The sequence below is a fragment of the Dipodomys merriami genome, unplaced genomic scaffold (assembly GCF_024711535.1).
Source record: "Dipodomys merriami isolate MVZ:Mamm:240054 unplaced genomic scaffold, mDipMer1.0.p SCAF_26, whole genome shotgun sequence".
NCBI classification, from domain to species: domain Eukaryota; kingdom Metazoa; phylum Chordata; class Mammalia; order Rodentia; family Heteromyidae; genus Dipodomys; species Dipodomys merriami.
Genome location: NW_027204048.1, coordinates 14,955,122 through 14,969,391, shown reverse-complemented (window position 1 = coordinate 14,969,391; position 14,270 = coordinate 14,955,122). Strand labels below are relative to the sequence as shown.

At 41.9% G+C, this 14,270-nt stretch overlaps 2 protein-coding genes across 3 annotated transcripts in view; one reads left to right on the top strand and one right to left on the bottom strand.

Moving 5' to 3' along the window:
- CUNH9orf85 (chromosome unknown C9orf85 homolog) overlaps positions 1-3,645 on the bottom strand; it is a 39,934-nt gene extending 36,289 nt beyond the window's left edge. Inside the window, exon 1 of the mRNA XM_070035745.1 lies at positions 3,428-3,645. Coding sequence (XP_069891846.1) covers positions 3,428-3,529 — 102 coding nt within the window. The 5' untranslated portion in view covers positions 3,530-3,645. The remainder of the gene's footprint in view (positions 1-3,427) is intronic.
- Positions 3,646-4,155: 510 nt separating this feature from the next.
- The window catches only part of Abhd17b (abhydrolase domain containing 17B, depalmitoylase), a 36,065-nt gene continuing 25,950 nt past the window's right edge, over positions 4,156-14,270 (top strand). Inside the window, exon 1 of one of the 2 annotated variants that reach the window (XM_070035743.1) lies at positions 4,156-4,669. The gene's annotated coding sequence lies outside the window, so the exon portion shown is untranslated. Of the gene's footprint in view, positions 4,670-4,835; positions 4,858-14,270 lie in introns of those variants that run through there. The other variant, XM_070035744.1, reaches the window with a different exon arrangement.

The following is a 14,270-nucleotide window of genomic DNA, read 5'->3' as shown; positions in this document are numbered from 1 at the left end:
GTACCAGACCTAGATGTGGAAAAAATGCATTAGCACAAGAATTTCATTGCAGCTTTTTTTTTTTTTTTTTGAGATAGGTTCTCACAATGTAGTGCAGGCTGGCTTCAAACTCCAGAGACCTTCCTGCCTCAGTTTCCTAAGTGCTGGAATTACAGGCATGTGCAGTCACAATTGCTTCAGCTTCTTTGACATAACCAAAAACTCCAAAGGACTTAGATGTTTATGAGTAATATGGTGGTAAGATGAGTTTGCTACATTTATATCACATAATGACAGCATTAAGAATGCTAAACTTAATCTGTATTTGGAACACCCACTTTACTAAGTGAGAAGAAATTCTGTACTTTATTATACACACACTGTATTGTACATAGATGTCTAGAAGCACACACACACATCAAACAGTTAACAGTGATCACACTTGAAGAGAAATAGGACTAAGAACAGAGGTCTTTAGACTCTATACATTTCCCTACTGTTTCAGTATTTACCAAATGTTTCTTTATTAGTGTTTTTGTTTAATGTGAACAACTACAGGTCCACATAAATTATCTTATGCTTTATGATTACTTTTTATTTGCATCCTTTTATTTTTGTAGTGCTGAGTTTCAAGGCCTTGCATGCACTAGGTGGGCACTCACTTGACCCATCATCCAGCCCTTTTTTCTTTCTTTCTTTCTTTTTCCAGATAGGGTGTTGTTTTTGTCAAGGGCCAATCTCAGTACCATGATCTTCTTACTCAAGTCTCCGGTATAGCTGGGATTGAGGATGAAGCCCACCTAGCCTGACTTGGTGGTTGAGATGGGAGGCTCATTAACCTTACGCCCACACTAGCCTTAGGTAGCTGGATTTGCAGGACAACTTGCCTGCTCCCATGTCTTTATTTCTTAAAAATACTTTTGTAATGAACACTACAACAACCCTCAGAGTTCATTAGGAGGTGGTATTAACCCAGAATTGTAAAATGAAAGGTTCAGGAAAGTTGCTTTATATCATGAAGCACAATAAATGACAAAATTGGGGCTTCAATGTCTCTTCATTGTTTTTTACGGGATATGTAATGGGAAGCAAGGCAACTTGATCAGAATCAGTATTTTAATATAAAAAAAAAACCTAGAAAAGACTTAAACCTATTCCATCCCCCTTTCCCAACTCTGCAGGTGGTTTGAGGGTACTGTTGTCCATAGGGGTGAGGGCAGGGAAGGAGGCTACAAACCCCCTAGCATGCTGCTTAACTTCTAAGAGACTTCATTTATATTAAGCTAAAGCCTACCTTTCTTACTTTGACCCTTTGATCTAAGTTTAGTCATGTGGAATGCCACAAAAGAAGCTTCTCTCCGTTTCTTAGAATATAATTCCGATGCTTTATCTAGATAAACGTCCCAATAAAACATCTGTCATTGCTCAACTTTTAATTTCAATGAAGTCATAACAAATTACTTGGCGGAGGAGGAAAAAGAATGATCATGCGGAACCTTTAGCAAATAATGAGGTACAATTAGTCAACTGTTACTAGAGTCCTTTAGGGGGAGTTACAGAGAATACATTTCTTACTGCTTGGGCCAGGTGCTTCTGACAAAGACTTAGGTTTAGACAGTTCAGTACTGCTGGATCCAAAATCTGCTGTTTATTATTCTCCATTAAACAGTTGTTCCTCAGCAAAATGTTTTTGTTGAAACTTCCAGAAACAATGGGGTTAATGGTCTCACCAATTAAAAAATTAGACATCTTCACAAAATACAAGTGGGAAAAGAAATACAGATGAATAACATGAAGCTTGCTGTCTGAAATCTGGGACTCATGAACACACTTAAGACCACACTAACATGGTTAAAAAAAACCAATAATATGAAAAATGAAAAAATACACATACACAAAGATTAGGTACAAAATATATTTAGTTCAATGCTTACTAAAGCTGCTTTCCAATCATCTGATAAGTAATTAGAATCAAACTTATGGAATATCTTCATGAAAGATGTAGACATGTATTTAGAACAGGGTGACTTTTTATTATGGTATTACCCACGGATAATAGTCACAAGCTTGGTAAAGCCTTCCAGAATATTGCTCAAAGTTTAGTTTCTGAAAATTCTCTCCATTTAAGTAGGAGAAAGGAAAAGTCTTCTCAGGATCTCACTTGAAAAAAAAAAAAACACATACACAAAGAAGAAACATTCCTCTCTCCTCTTTACTGAACTGTTTATCTTCCCACTAACATTTATTACACTTGTAATTAAATAACTATCTGGTTAATTACTGTCCGTATCACTCCTTCATGACAGAATCCATGTTTATGGACACTGGATAGCCACAAATGTAGGGTCTTGAATATGGAAAATGCTCATTAAATACTTGTGAAGTAAGAGAAGTACTAACAAGATAACAATTGACAATACAAAGATTTCTTTGCTATCCTACTTAATGTTAATGTTGAGAAACTACTTGCTGAAAAAATCTATTGTCCCAAGCCATATTTATATATCATTTACTTAGCATCACAATAATCCTATCATATTTCTCATTTGACTAAACCTCACGGAAACTAAATAAGCCATGCTAATAATCCTAGCTACTCCGTTTGAGGGATAAAGATCAAGAAAATCATGGTTTGAGGTCAGCCAGAGTCAAGTTATAATTAGACTCTATTTCAGCCAACAAGTCAGATGTGATGGTTAATGCCTATAATCCCAGCTACAGGGGGAAGGGGTTGGCAGGTAACAGGAGGATCCAAGTAATGCAGAAAAAAAAAAAAAAAAAAAAAAAAAAAACCATAAGATCACATCCCAAACATAACTAAAACCAAAGAGGGCTGGGGGGCGTGGCTCAAGTGGTACTAGTACTGCCTGAGTTCAAAGCCCAATACCACCAAACCACACACACACACACACACACACACACACACACACACACAATTCGAGCCACAAATCTATTTTAACTTCACTTTATGTGAATACCAGATTCACCTAACGCAGTGCTGGCCTAGTATGTCTTTTGTCCTGAATTACCACAGCAAATCAATGGTTATATACAAGCTCCCCCTCCTAAAATAAAGTGACTTCAGGAAGAGCAAACCAACCACTTCCACACAAAGTCTTACAAAAACCCCCAGACGAAAGGGACTCATTTTGGCAGGTGAGGCTAAAATCAGCTGCCTTCCCCCGACACACCCAAGGCGGCCCCGGCGCCCTCCGCACCCGGGGGTCCCGAGGCCAGGCCGGACGCCCCGCTGGAGAGGGACCCGCGAGCGGGATCGCGCCTCCGTGACCCGGCCGGCGGAGCGCCAGGGCTCGCTCCCGGCAGGTGCACGCGAGACGGCGCCAGGCCCCGCGCACAGTCCGCGCGGGCGGGGACGGGGGCCCAGGCCCAGGGCGGGCGCGGGAAAGGCCCGTGCGGAGGGCGGCCGCGAACCCGGGCCGGTCCCTACCTTGGTCAGAACGCTCTTATCAAACCTGTCGTTCTTGAAGCCGAAGGTATTCTGGTGCCTCTGGGGCCGGGAACGAGCCACGTTGCCTTTCTGGGAGCTCATCACCGCGGTCGCGGGAGCCGCGGCGGCGGTTTCCCAGCCCAGCGAGCACCTTTCCCCAGACCTGTTCCTGACGCTGCGGGTGACCCGGAAGGAAACTCAACCAGCCTGTCGGCTCCCGCCCCCCCCCACCCCCGACCCCCTACCCCAGCCAGCCCTTGAGACTCCTCCCGGAGGCCAGGGGACCCCGGCTCCCCGGCAGCGTGACTCCACGCGCACCGCCGCTCACCTCCCACCCTCCGCTCAAGCCCCTTTTGTCAAACCAGGTGAACAAATTGCCCTCTTCCTTCGAAATGAGAATCCCGCCTCCCATTGGTCGGAACCGGGCAGTCAATCACGGCGAAGGGGGCGGGGGAGGAGACTTCTATTCCCATTGGCTCTCCTTTACCGCAATCCCCGCCTTCTGCCGTTTCCGTTCACCCTCTCCCGGAGCCCCTGGCGTGACTGACACTGCTGAGCGGCTTGGGATTGGCGGAAGTTGGGCGAAGCTGAGCTGGTCCCGCCCCCTCCCGCTGGCAGGCTGGAGCCCGGGTCAGTTTTGGCACCTTCCTCCAGTCAGCGAGCAGCTCCGGGCTCGTCCAGCGCCGCGGTCGCCCCCTCGGTTCTCCTCGGGTCTCCCACCCCCCCCCCACCCCTCTCCCGCTCCGGGAGCATGCTCAGCCCTCGGCGGGTTTAGGAGGAGCGAAGAAAGGCGGACTCAAAGAGAAGAAAAGACCCGGCCGGGGACTGGGTGTTGTCTGCGGAGCCGGGAAAGGAGGCGGCGGCGGCGGCGACAGCGACCACGACCACGGCCGCGCGGGACGTGAGGCCCCAGCGCAGCCGGCGGCGGCGGCCGCCGCTCCAGCGACTCGCCCCGGGGCCGTTAGTCAGCAGAACGCCCGCTCGTGTGGAAGAGCCGGGCCGGGCAGACCCCAGCCTCGGGAACGCGAGCCGGGCCGCCTCGGGCCGCGCCGTTCTAGGTCCCGGCGCCGGTGATTGCCGCAGCCCCCGTCCCCTCCCTCGGGCCGGGCCGGTCGGCAGGCTCTGGGGAGAGCCCGGCGGCCGCAGCGCGAGCCGCGGCGCCTCGTGGAGGACCCCGAGTCGGTGGCCCCCGTCTCCCGATCTCCCCCGCCCGGCGTCTCGGCCGTGGCCGCTCCGGAGCAGGTGCGTGGGGGGGGGGGTGCGCGGGGCCGGGCGCGCCGCGCCGGTGGGGAGCGGAGGGGAGGGCGGGCCGGGGGCGCCGGAGCCGCAGCGCGGGAGGGCCGGGGGGGAGGGGAGGGGAACGGGAGGCGTCTTTGTTGTTGGCGACCCCGGGGGATCCCTCTCCGCGCTGGGAATCCACTGGCGATCGGGTCGGTATTCGGGGGTTCTCCACTTAGGTCCGTGCTGGGTAGGATCCGGTCGGATGTAGGGGGGCGTGGGGGGGGGGCGGGCGTCCACCTGTGCCCGGTGAGGGGCGCCGAGGAGACCCAGACGCGCTCCGGAAGGTCTCGGGGTCCCGCGGGGGAGAGAAGGGGGTCCCCTGGCCCCTCCGCGATGTCTCCCGGCCCCCGGGGCGATGGCGCGGGTGTCCGCCGAGCCCCCCCGCCGAACGTCCTCGTCCCCCGCCGGCCTCGATCGCCGCCCGCCTGAACGTGTTCCGAGTTTGGCCGGTGGCTGTATTCTGCTCACGCCCGTCCCCGGCTTCCTCCCTCGCTTACACGGTTGAGCGTGGGTCGCCTCGGGGGTGAAGAAGTCGGGGGTCCGCTCAGCCAGAGCGTGTGGTTTTTTTAAATTGGAAATTGGGAGCTTTTTGTTATTGAACCCCGAGCCCAAGAAAGTTGGATCCGATTAGATGATATTGTGTGTGTGTGGGGGGGGGGTGTCGTTCGTACAATTAAACCCCAGCTGCTGCTGCTTTTTTTTTTTTTTAACCAATGTTCAGAGCTTTAATCCATGATGGGATTTTTTTTTTGGCCAAAGGCAAAACAAACAATGGTTTTTTTTAAAAAATTTTTTAAAACCCCATTCATTGATTTTTAAGTCGGTGTGGGATACATTTATTTGGAAAGCAAAGGATGAATAACGGAATGCAGAGAGGATGACCTTTAAATTTTGGCTGCGTTTTTATGGAAGATGTTCCTGCTTAATGATTTGTTCGTACTATTTATTGCTTTATCCATAAAATAATTCATTGAGTTTTATTAAGCCTCCAGTAAATAAAAGGAATTTTGGACATCTTGGGTCAGCATTTGGAATTACTTCATCAGTATGACTATAAAATCAGGTACAAGCTGTGATCACATTCGTTTGTTTACGTTTAACAGGGAAATTTACAATAATAAATGAACTTTTCTCGGTAAAGAATTTGTGTCTTATCACATTGAATCCCATTAGGTAGTATAATCATGACCAGGTACATCTTAAAAATTAGCTTGATTGCCAGTGTTCTAATCTGGGACTCCCACATTGCATGGTTGTTGTTAAATCTGTTTTGGGGAGAAGGGTAGTGACATTACTCAAAGAACAGTGAAGGTAATTGTGTTATAACTTACAAAAGATAGAAAGTCCGTTGTACCTTTATTGCAATATTACTTCAGATCCAGGAGGAAATGAACAGCACTCAGCCATATTTTGACCTCTCTTTTCTCCTACTCTAGTATTAATAAGGTTAATTGGCAAGGACAGGATTAGATTTTCAGCAGCCTAGGCAGTTTTAATTTTGTCCCTTGGTGTGCAATACTTTAGTTGATGTGTGGCTTATTTCCTTGAGTATCTTCGCCCATTTTGACATGTGTATGAAATAACTGACAAAAGAATTTATTTTCTGGGACAGACATGATCACCATAAGACAACATAGCAAATGAATGTTTTCAGATTCCCAATGAATGCAGCTGAACTGGACAAGTGGTATATCGATTCCAAATTCTATCATTAATCAGTTTTCAAATCCAGACATGCTATCCCTACATCTAAGTCAGTTTCTTCATTTGTAATATAAGACCAATAAAATGGCTCACTATATAGAAAAGATAGTAGAAAGTGTACCAGCAAGTTACTCTGGTTAAGTGACATTTATTTTAGAGTGGTAATTGATCACTAACACTTTCTGCCATACTTGCACTGGTGCTAATATCCTCAGAACTACTGATACCAAGAAGAGAGTTTGCTGATTTTTGTTAGTTTATGGGCAGATTTTATTTGTAATCTAACCAAATTGTTCTCTTTTCAAACTTACTCCTGATTTTTCTACAAATAATGGGACTTTTTTCATACATTACAGTATTTGTCTCTCAAATCCAGCCCTTTGAATAGTGAGGAGAAAAGATTTTATGATTATTACAGCTGAAATAAATAAAGCCTGGAAAAATTAATTACTTGAATTACCAAAGGATTATCAGTTGATTGGGCGCTGGTGGCTCACGACTGTAATCTAGTTCCTCAAGAGGCTGGGATCTGAGGATCACGGTTCAAAGCCAAACCACCAGAAAACCAGAAGTGGCACTGTGGCTCAAATGGTAGAACTCTAGCTATGAGCACAAAGAGGCTCAGGGGACAGCGCCTAGGCCCCAAGTTCAGGCTCCACAACCAACAACAACAACAAAAAAAGTAGTGAGACTAAAGCAAGATTCTTCTGATTTATAATCTTGAATTGTTTGCTTTGGGGCGGTATCTTCCAAACTCTTATATCTGTGCCCCATATATCTGTGCTCGAGAGATTGTGTCAGTGTAGGTGTGTAGCACTGTAAAAGTACCTGCAGCTTTCAATATAATGACTATTCGTGTACCTTCCACTCAGCTGAAGAATTAAAACTGCAAATCAAGCCTTTATACCATATAGAGTCTCTTAAATCCTATTTTCTCCCTATACATTATGTAGTTACATTGTGGTTGTCTTAAAATACTTTAAATGTTTGTATCTTTCAGTAGTTTGCTTTTGTTACTCAACAGTGACAAGACTTAACTATTCAGGTCGCTCTAGTTTATGTTCATTGTGATATATTTATGTGCCCCATTATGTGACTATACCAGGTTTTTGTAGAAAATCTTAATAGCTTTTTGTCAATTCTTTGTTATTAAACAGTGCTATCAGTAATCTCCATGTATAGTCATTTGCCATATGACTTTATGCTATATGCAATAGTAGCTTCCTAAGATTGTATCTTCTAGTGATGCACTGCACTCACTAGGTATCTGAGTTTGTGGATGTGAACTCTAATGTTCTCACAACATAATCGCCAAACAGCACATTTTTTAAAATGTCTCCCTATTTGGGGTGGGGGGCAGAATAAGGGAAGTGATGACATTAAGATGATAATCATGAATGTTCACAGTTTTTAAAAAAGCATTTTCCTAATTAAAATATCAGAGGTAAGTGTTGCACTAGGTGAAGGCTTGAGCTCAACTATAGTCCCTTCACCAAATGTAAAGGTAGAGCAATAGCAGCAGAATCAGTAGGGAGCTTGGTAGGTAGGTAGAAGCTCAGGACCTACTCCACTGACTCAAATGCTGTAAGTTAATAAGATTCCCAGGTGAAAACTACAGCAGTACTCTAATGCTGATTGCAATGTTTGCTGTACATTGAATTCACCATTTAGGTATAAAAAATGACATTAGTGGTGAAAAATTATTTTCTAAAATAAACATTCAGTAAAGTTTAAGTAGGTGAAAATCTTCCATTTCTCCTTGGGTTTTTTTTTTTTTTTTTGGTTGTTTTTAGTTTTTGAGGGGTTTTTTTGTTTGTTTTGAGACAGAGTCTTGCTGTGTGGCCCATGATTTTCTGTTTGGGTTGTTTTTGCTGTGTGTGTGTGTGTGTGTGTGTGTGTGTGTTTCTCCCTGTTCCCCTCTATAATTGTCCAGCAAAGTAGCTAAAAATGTTAGCGAATGTGGGTCAACATTAACTTTATGCAGGAAGAGTGCCTGGTACCCCTGGCTTCTGATTTAGTAGTGCACCATTCATTATAACAATCCAGAAGCTGTCATTGAGAAACCTTGTACCCTGGAATCTGGTAGTTGATTGCTTGACCATGGGATTTGAGCTTCTTGCACTTAGATATCTCTAAAGTAGTTGTGCCTTACATAATTTAGGCTGGTTTTGTTGTTGTTGTTGTTGTTTGTTTTGGTCATTCCAAAGATTATGAAATATGGTTGATAATAGTTTCACTGATTTTTTTGACCTTTCATACTTTTTTATGAATTGCCTGCTCAGCTTTACCTTTTGTTCATTTGTAGTTACATATCGTCGATGACAAATTTATTTTTGGGTCTTCATTTGGAGTCATCTTTATATATCATACATAATAATACCTGGTTGGCTTTAAAATATCTTCCAGTCTTTAACATGTCTTTTTTGTTTTGTTTTGTTTGTTTTTGGTTGGTTGTGGGGCTTGAACTCTGGGCCTGGGCACTGCTCTTCAGCTCAAGGCAAGCACCCTACTACTTGAGCCATAGCATCACTTCTGTTTTCTGAGTGGTTTATTGGAGATAAGAGTCTCATGGACTTTCCCGCCCAGACTGCCTTTGAACCATGATCCTCAGATCTCAGCCTCCCAAGTAGCTAGGATTACAGGCGTGAGCTACCAGCACTCAGCTGGCATGTCTTTTTTAACAGACTAGAATTTCAGAATAAATTTAAATACTCCAATGGAAATTTGACTCATACGTAGGGCCTATTTTCTTTCCTCGGGAATTAAGAAATGAAATTTTGAATAAGTTCTTACATAAAGCTATAGATGAAAAGAAAGAAAACATGGACTAGTATCTACTGTGTATGTAGTAGTCCCTCTTCTAGAATTTGTTTTGTTTTCTGTGGAAATGCTTGTACGAACAAAAGAAGCAAAGCTCTCTAATTTCCTAGAAATTACTGTCTAACTGAAAACCATAGGCATACAACAAGTAACATATCTAACATGTTATTAGAAAGTGATTAGAAGAGGGTCCAAGGGAGCAGTTTGACCTATTAAATATGATGATTATGTCAGTGCTCATTGAATGGGGGAGAATGAGTAAAGATGTACAGTCAGTGAGGTAATTAGCTATATGGAGATTAGCAAAATCCAGGAAAAGTGGACAACATACAGTCTTAATCTCAGACCTGTATTCCTGGCTCTTCCAGTTACAAGTTGTGTGAACTTGGATAAGTTAATTAACCTAACAACCTCCAGTCTTAATTTCTACAAGTCTAAAAGGATGATAACCTGAGGAAAGTATTATTAAGATTAAAAGAGATAACTAGTGAAAGGGCTCGCCTCCCACTTTGTTCTCATACAGTGCACTATACTTTATTTTCATCATACATATTACAGCTTATAATGATCCTTATCACCCTTTGATTAACGTTTATCTCATCTATTCTGGAATATTGACAGGAAGAACCAGTCAATGCAGTAATATATTTCATAATATTCAACCATTCATAGACAACATCTAAACCATTTTTCTATATTAAAAATGTTTAAACTTTGTTTCATTCACGTTTCTTTAGAAAGTGCTTATACTATTGTGTCTTTATGCTAGAGCTTTGGACTGTACTTTAGGTATTGATTGGCTTATTAATCCCTACACATTATCTCTCTGATGAAAGCATTAAGTGTTTATCATCTTATACTTGAAGGAACTGAAGCTGGTGAATTACATAGTGATACAAATCAAAGTAAATTTAGATCAGATCTACTTGCATTTTTCCCAATGTTGCTTTTTTCCCCTGTTTTGTAGTTAGAATTGACTTTCTTTGAAGTATAAAAGCAAAAACCTATATTGTTAGATTGTAGCCTTTCAAAAAGCATAGCAAACATGCAATTAATGTTTTAATTATAACTTCATTTTTAGTTTTCCCTCATGAAGTTGCTTATAACATCTGAGAAAGTGATATTATAGAAATATCAGTAGAGCCAGTAGCTGATTGCTCACCCTGTGCTTCTAGCTACTCAAGAGGTGAAGTCTGGAAATAATCAAAATTCAAAGCCAGGCTAGACAGAAAGGTCTGTGAGACTCCTTGTCCAATTTAACCAGAAAAGGCCAGGCTTGCAGGCATGGGTCAAGTGGTAGAACACCAATAAGCCAAGTGAGTTTGAGGCCCTGACTTCATGCCTTGGTACTGACAAAAGGAAAGGGGGGGGGGGGGGGAGAAAAGGAATTAGCAAAGTAACAGGCCTTTACCATTAAAAAATACTATATACAACTAAAGAAATTCTTTGCGTCTGATTTAAAAGTAGTTAAGATTTTTTTTAGGATATAGTTAAATGAAATGTTTAGATTAAGAAAATAATATAGGGCTTCAGGTAAAGCTCTGTGGGAAAGTCCTTGCTAAGGATATAGAAGACCTTGTGCTCAATCACTAGCATACTTGCAAAACAGTAATATTTTTTTACAGAATATGCTTAGTGTAAATCAGGTTGGTATGGTCAAACCTCTTCCAATGCTAGCAAAACAAAGCAAAAGAAGGTGCCTGCAGGAACAAAAATAGATGTTATCATCTCATCATTAGAAGAAACTTGCATGACTTTTGAATTTAGATTATTCTTAAGTATACTTTGAACATTAAAGTAAATTGACCTCATCAGATGACAAACTTATCCAAACAAATGCTATCCTCACATTGTGACCTAGATGTTTTGTTTGTGATCAGTGTCTTGCATTACTATACTAATATTTTTTCACTCTACCATCCCACCCGCAAAGTAAAATCATTTTAAGCACATCCATTATTAGCAAAGAAAATAATATAGTTTAGTAATTCTGGTAGCTGGCAAGCCTGTATCTAAAGCACTACAAGTATTTGTTCTTTTAAGCTAGGGCTTATAGAACAAGTTCAAAGCTGGCCTTGAACTGTGTGCAAGCATTCTCCTGTCAAACCTTGGAAATACCTGAGGCCCTAGGCAGGTACCCAGGTTGCAGCTTAAATTTTGTTCGGAGCTGCTTTTAGCCTTAATCTTGCTGTTATTGATTAAATGAAGATTTAGGGCAAAAAGTAATCATAGTGAGAAGTACTTTTTTTTATACATAAAAGACATACTAAATACAATTTTGTAGAATGACAACTTCCAACTTGTGTGTCTGTATTTAATTAACCTATTTATTTATCTGTTTTTGGTCAGTTATAGGGTTTTAACTCCAAGCCTGAGTGTTACACCTGAGCTCGTTTGCTTAAGGCTAATGTTCTACCACTTGCCACAGCTCCACTTCCAGTTTTCTGGTGGTTAATTGGAGATATGAGTCTTGCGGACTTCCCTGCATAGGCTGGCTTTGAATAGTAATCCTCAGATCTCAGCCTCCTTAGTAGCTAGGATTGCAGATGAGAGCAACCAGTATCCACTGACTTCCAATATTTTTATCTGTTTGAATCTCTAAGAATTACATTTTACTTCATACTTTAATACATAAGTATGCACAAATAATTTTTTTAAAAAAAACTTTGACCAAATTGTTATCTAAATCAACCACCACTGCTCATGCCTACAATCATAGCTACTTTGGAGGCAGCAAGTGACACCATGGTTCAATCCCTAGTACTGCCAAAAAAATTAATAAAAATTTAAACATATTATCTAACTTGGTCAACATGGGCATGATTTAGAGGAGACTTTTATTTTTCCCTAGAGAAAGAAGTAGAGCTTAAACAGAGGCTTAAAGAAGGTTGGGGAAGTAGTAAGTTGGAAAGGATTTTACCTTCAGAATATAAAAAGTATATGCAAAGGCACAGAAGTACAAAAGGAAATATTTCTTAATCCAGGAACAGCAAATTCAGTAGACTAAATGAATAGGGAAATGTCAGGAAGTCCACAGGTAGAGGGGACTCATGCATGGCATACTAAAGAATGAGGTTTATTCAGGAACTCTTCCAAGACCCATTGATAGACTGTAAACAGGAAAGTGACCTCACCTGGTGGCAATGTAGAGTATGGATTGGACTATGACATAGATATTAGTCAGTGATTTTATAGCGCTCAGTGAAAAGTGGGTGAGCTAAGATGTGGCTAAGAAGACCAGGGAGAGAGAGATACAGAGAAAAGAGGCTTTGGTTTTTTTCTTTTGATTAGGTTGGTTTTTTTGTCTTTTGTTTGCCTGTTTTAAGATACTGGTGTTTGCACTGAGAGCCTAGCACTTGCTTGGCTTGCTGGCTCTGCTGGTACTCTAGCACTTTAGCCACACTTCTAGTCTAAGAGGCCTTGATTTCCTAGAGAATGGCAAGAGGCAAGAAAAAGAAGAAAATACAGAATGAAATATTCAGGGTCTAGATTTAAAGAGATCTGAAATCTTACAAATTAAGATAATTAGATTAGGCACTGCGTTTGAGATAAAAAAGATAAGAGAAAGATAAAAAGACCAGAGAAACTAAAGTTGGAGATTAATTTTAAACTGGGGGCCTATCCTGAGTGATAGAGTACCTGCCTAGCAAGTTCAGGATCCTGCATTCAAACCTCCGTGTACACACACACACACACACACACACACACACACACACACACACACACACACACACACACACACACACACACACACACACACACACACACACACACACACACACACACACACACACACACACACACACACACACACACACACACACACCTGTAAGCAAAGGACTGATATCGTTACATGCCACATAGTAATAACTACATTAAAATTGAAAATGAAAAATGCTTATTGTACTTTTCACAGTGTGAGAAATTATCAGTGATATTAAATAAATAAACAAGTTGATATTTAGATCACAATTCTTTGGAAGGTGTTACTATGAAATGAGGTAAAGAAATTGGATTCTAGCAGACCTCTGATGGGCAAAATAGACCCCCTCTCTCTATATATATACACACACATATATTCACATACTTTAAAAAAGAGCATCTTGATTGTGTTTATAAATGAAGAGAAGCTGGAGATAGCAGAGCTACAGATAGAATAACTAATTCTTTGGGGGTCTCTAATAAAGGCTATGTTAGTAATAGAATCCTCCAGAATGTAGCCAGGAATTGGTCCTTAGGGAATGAAACTATTTCTCTGAGGAAAAAGGCAATGATGATTTGATTGATTTAGGGGCTCCAGAATGAAGACATTTTCTTCCCCTGCATCTAGTATAGGCAGAAGAATTTAAACATTATTTCATTTAATCTTAGCGACTCTGCAACGTTTATAGGTCAGAAAATTGAGGTCCAGAGAATAGTTTGTCTACAGCTACATAACCAAAAGGTTCTATATACGGTTTGAATTCATTTATGTCTGGTTCTAAGCAGTAGTAATTTCAAGATCCTTTGTCTTTACACCAGTGAATTTCCAGCATGAGAAGGCTACCCAAAATAAATTTTGTCCCATAGAATCCTTTCAAAGAAATAAAACCTAATGTCTACTACCATTTTGTATGAATTTTTTTCTGCCCCCAAATACACTCTTTTAAAAAATGGTTATATTTCCTTCATGTTGTAAATTTTTAAGGATTCTGCTTGTTGTCCAACTGCCTAGAAAATAATAGTTATAAATAAACTGCCAACTCTACTAATATATTTCTCATTTAATCTGCATATATAAGGGTTTGGGGTTTGTCAGTTTGGGGGCCAGGGGTGGGGGGGGGTACATGTCTGTGCATCTTTAGGTTTTCTCCCAGAAGTGAAGGAGCGGCATAGTTGATGGCTGAATCTGCTTCAGCCAGTACTGGCCTTGAAAAGCATTAGAAGAAAGGAAAGTCAGTGCTCTGCTCACAGGCTTGCAGCCACTGTCTTCTCCTCTTAAGTCCTAAATTTCCTAAACGTGGGCATGATTAGCAGCGCATGAACTAGTATCCATTTA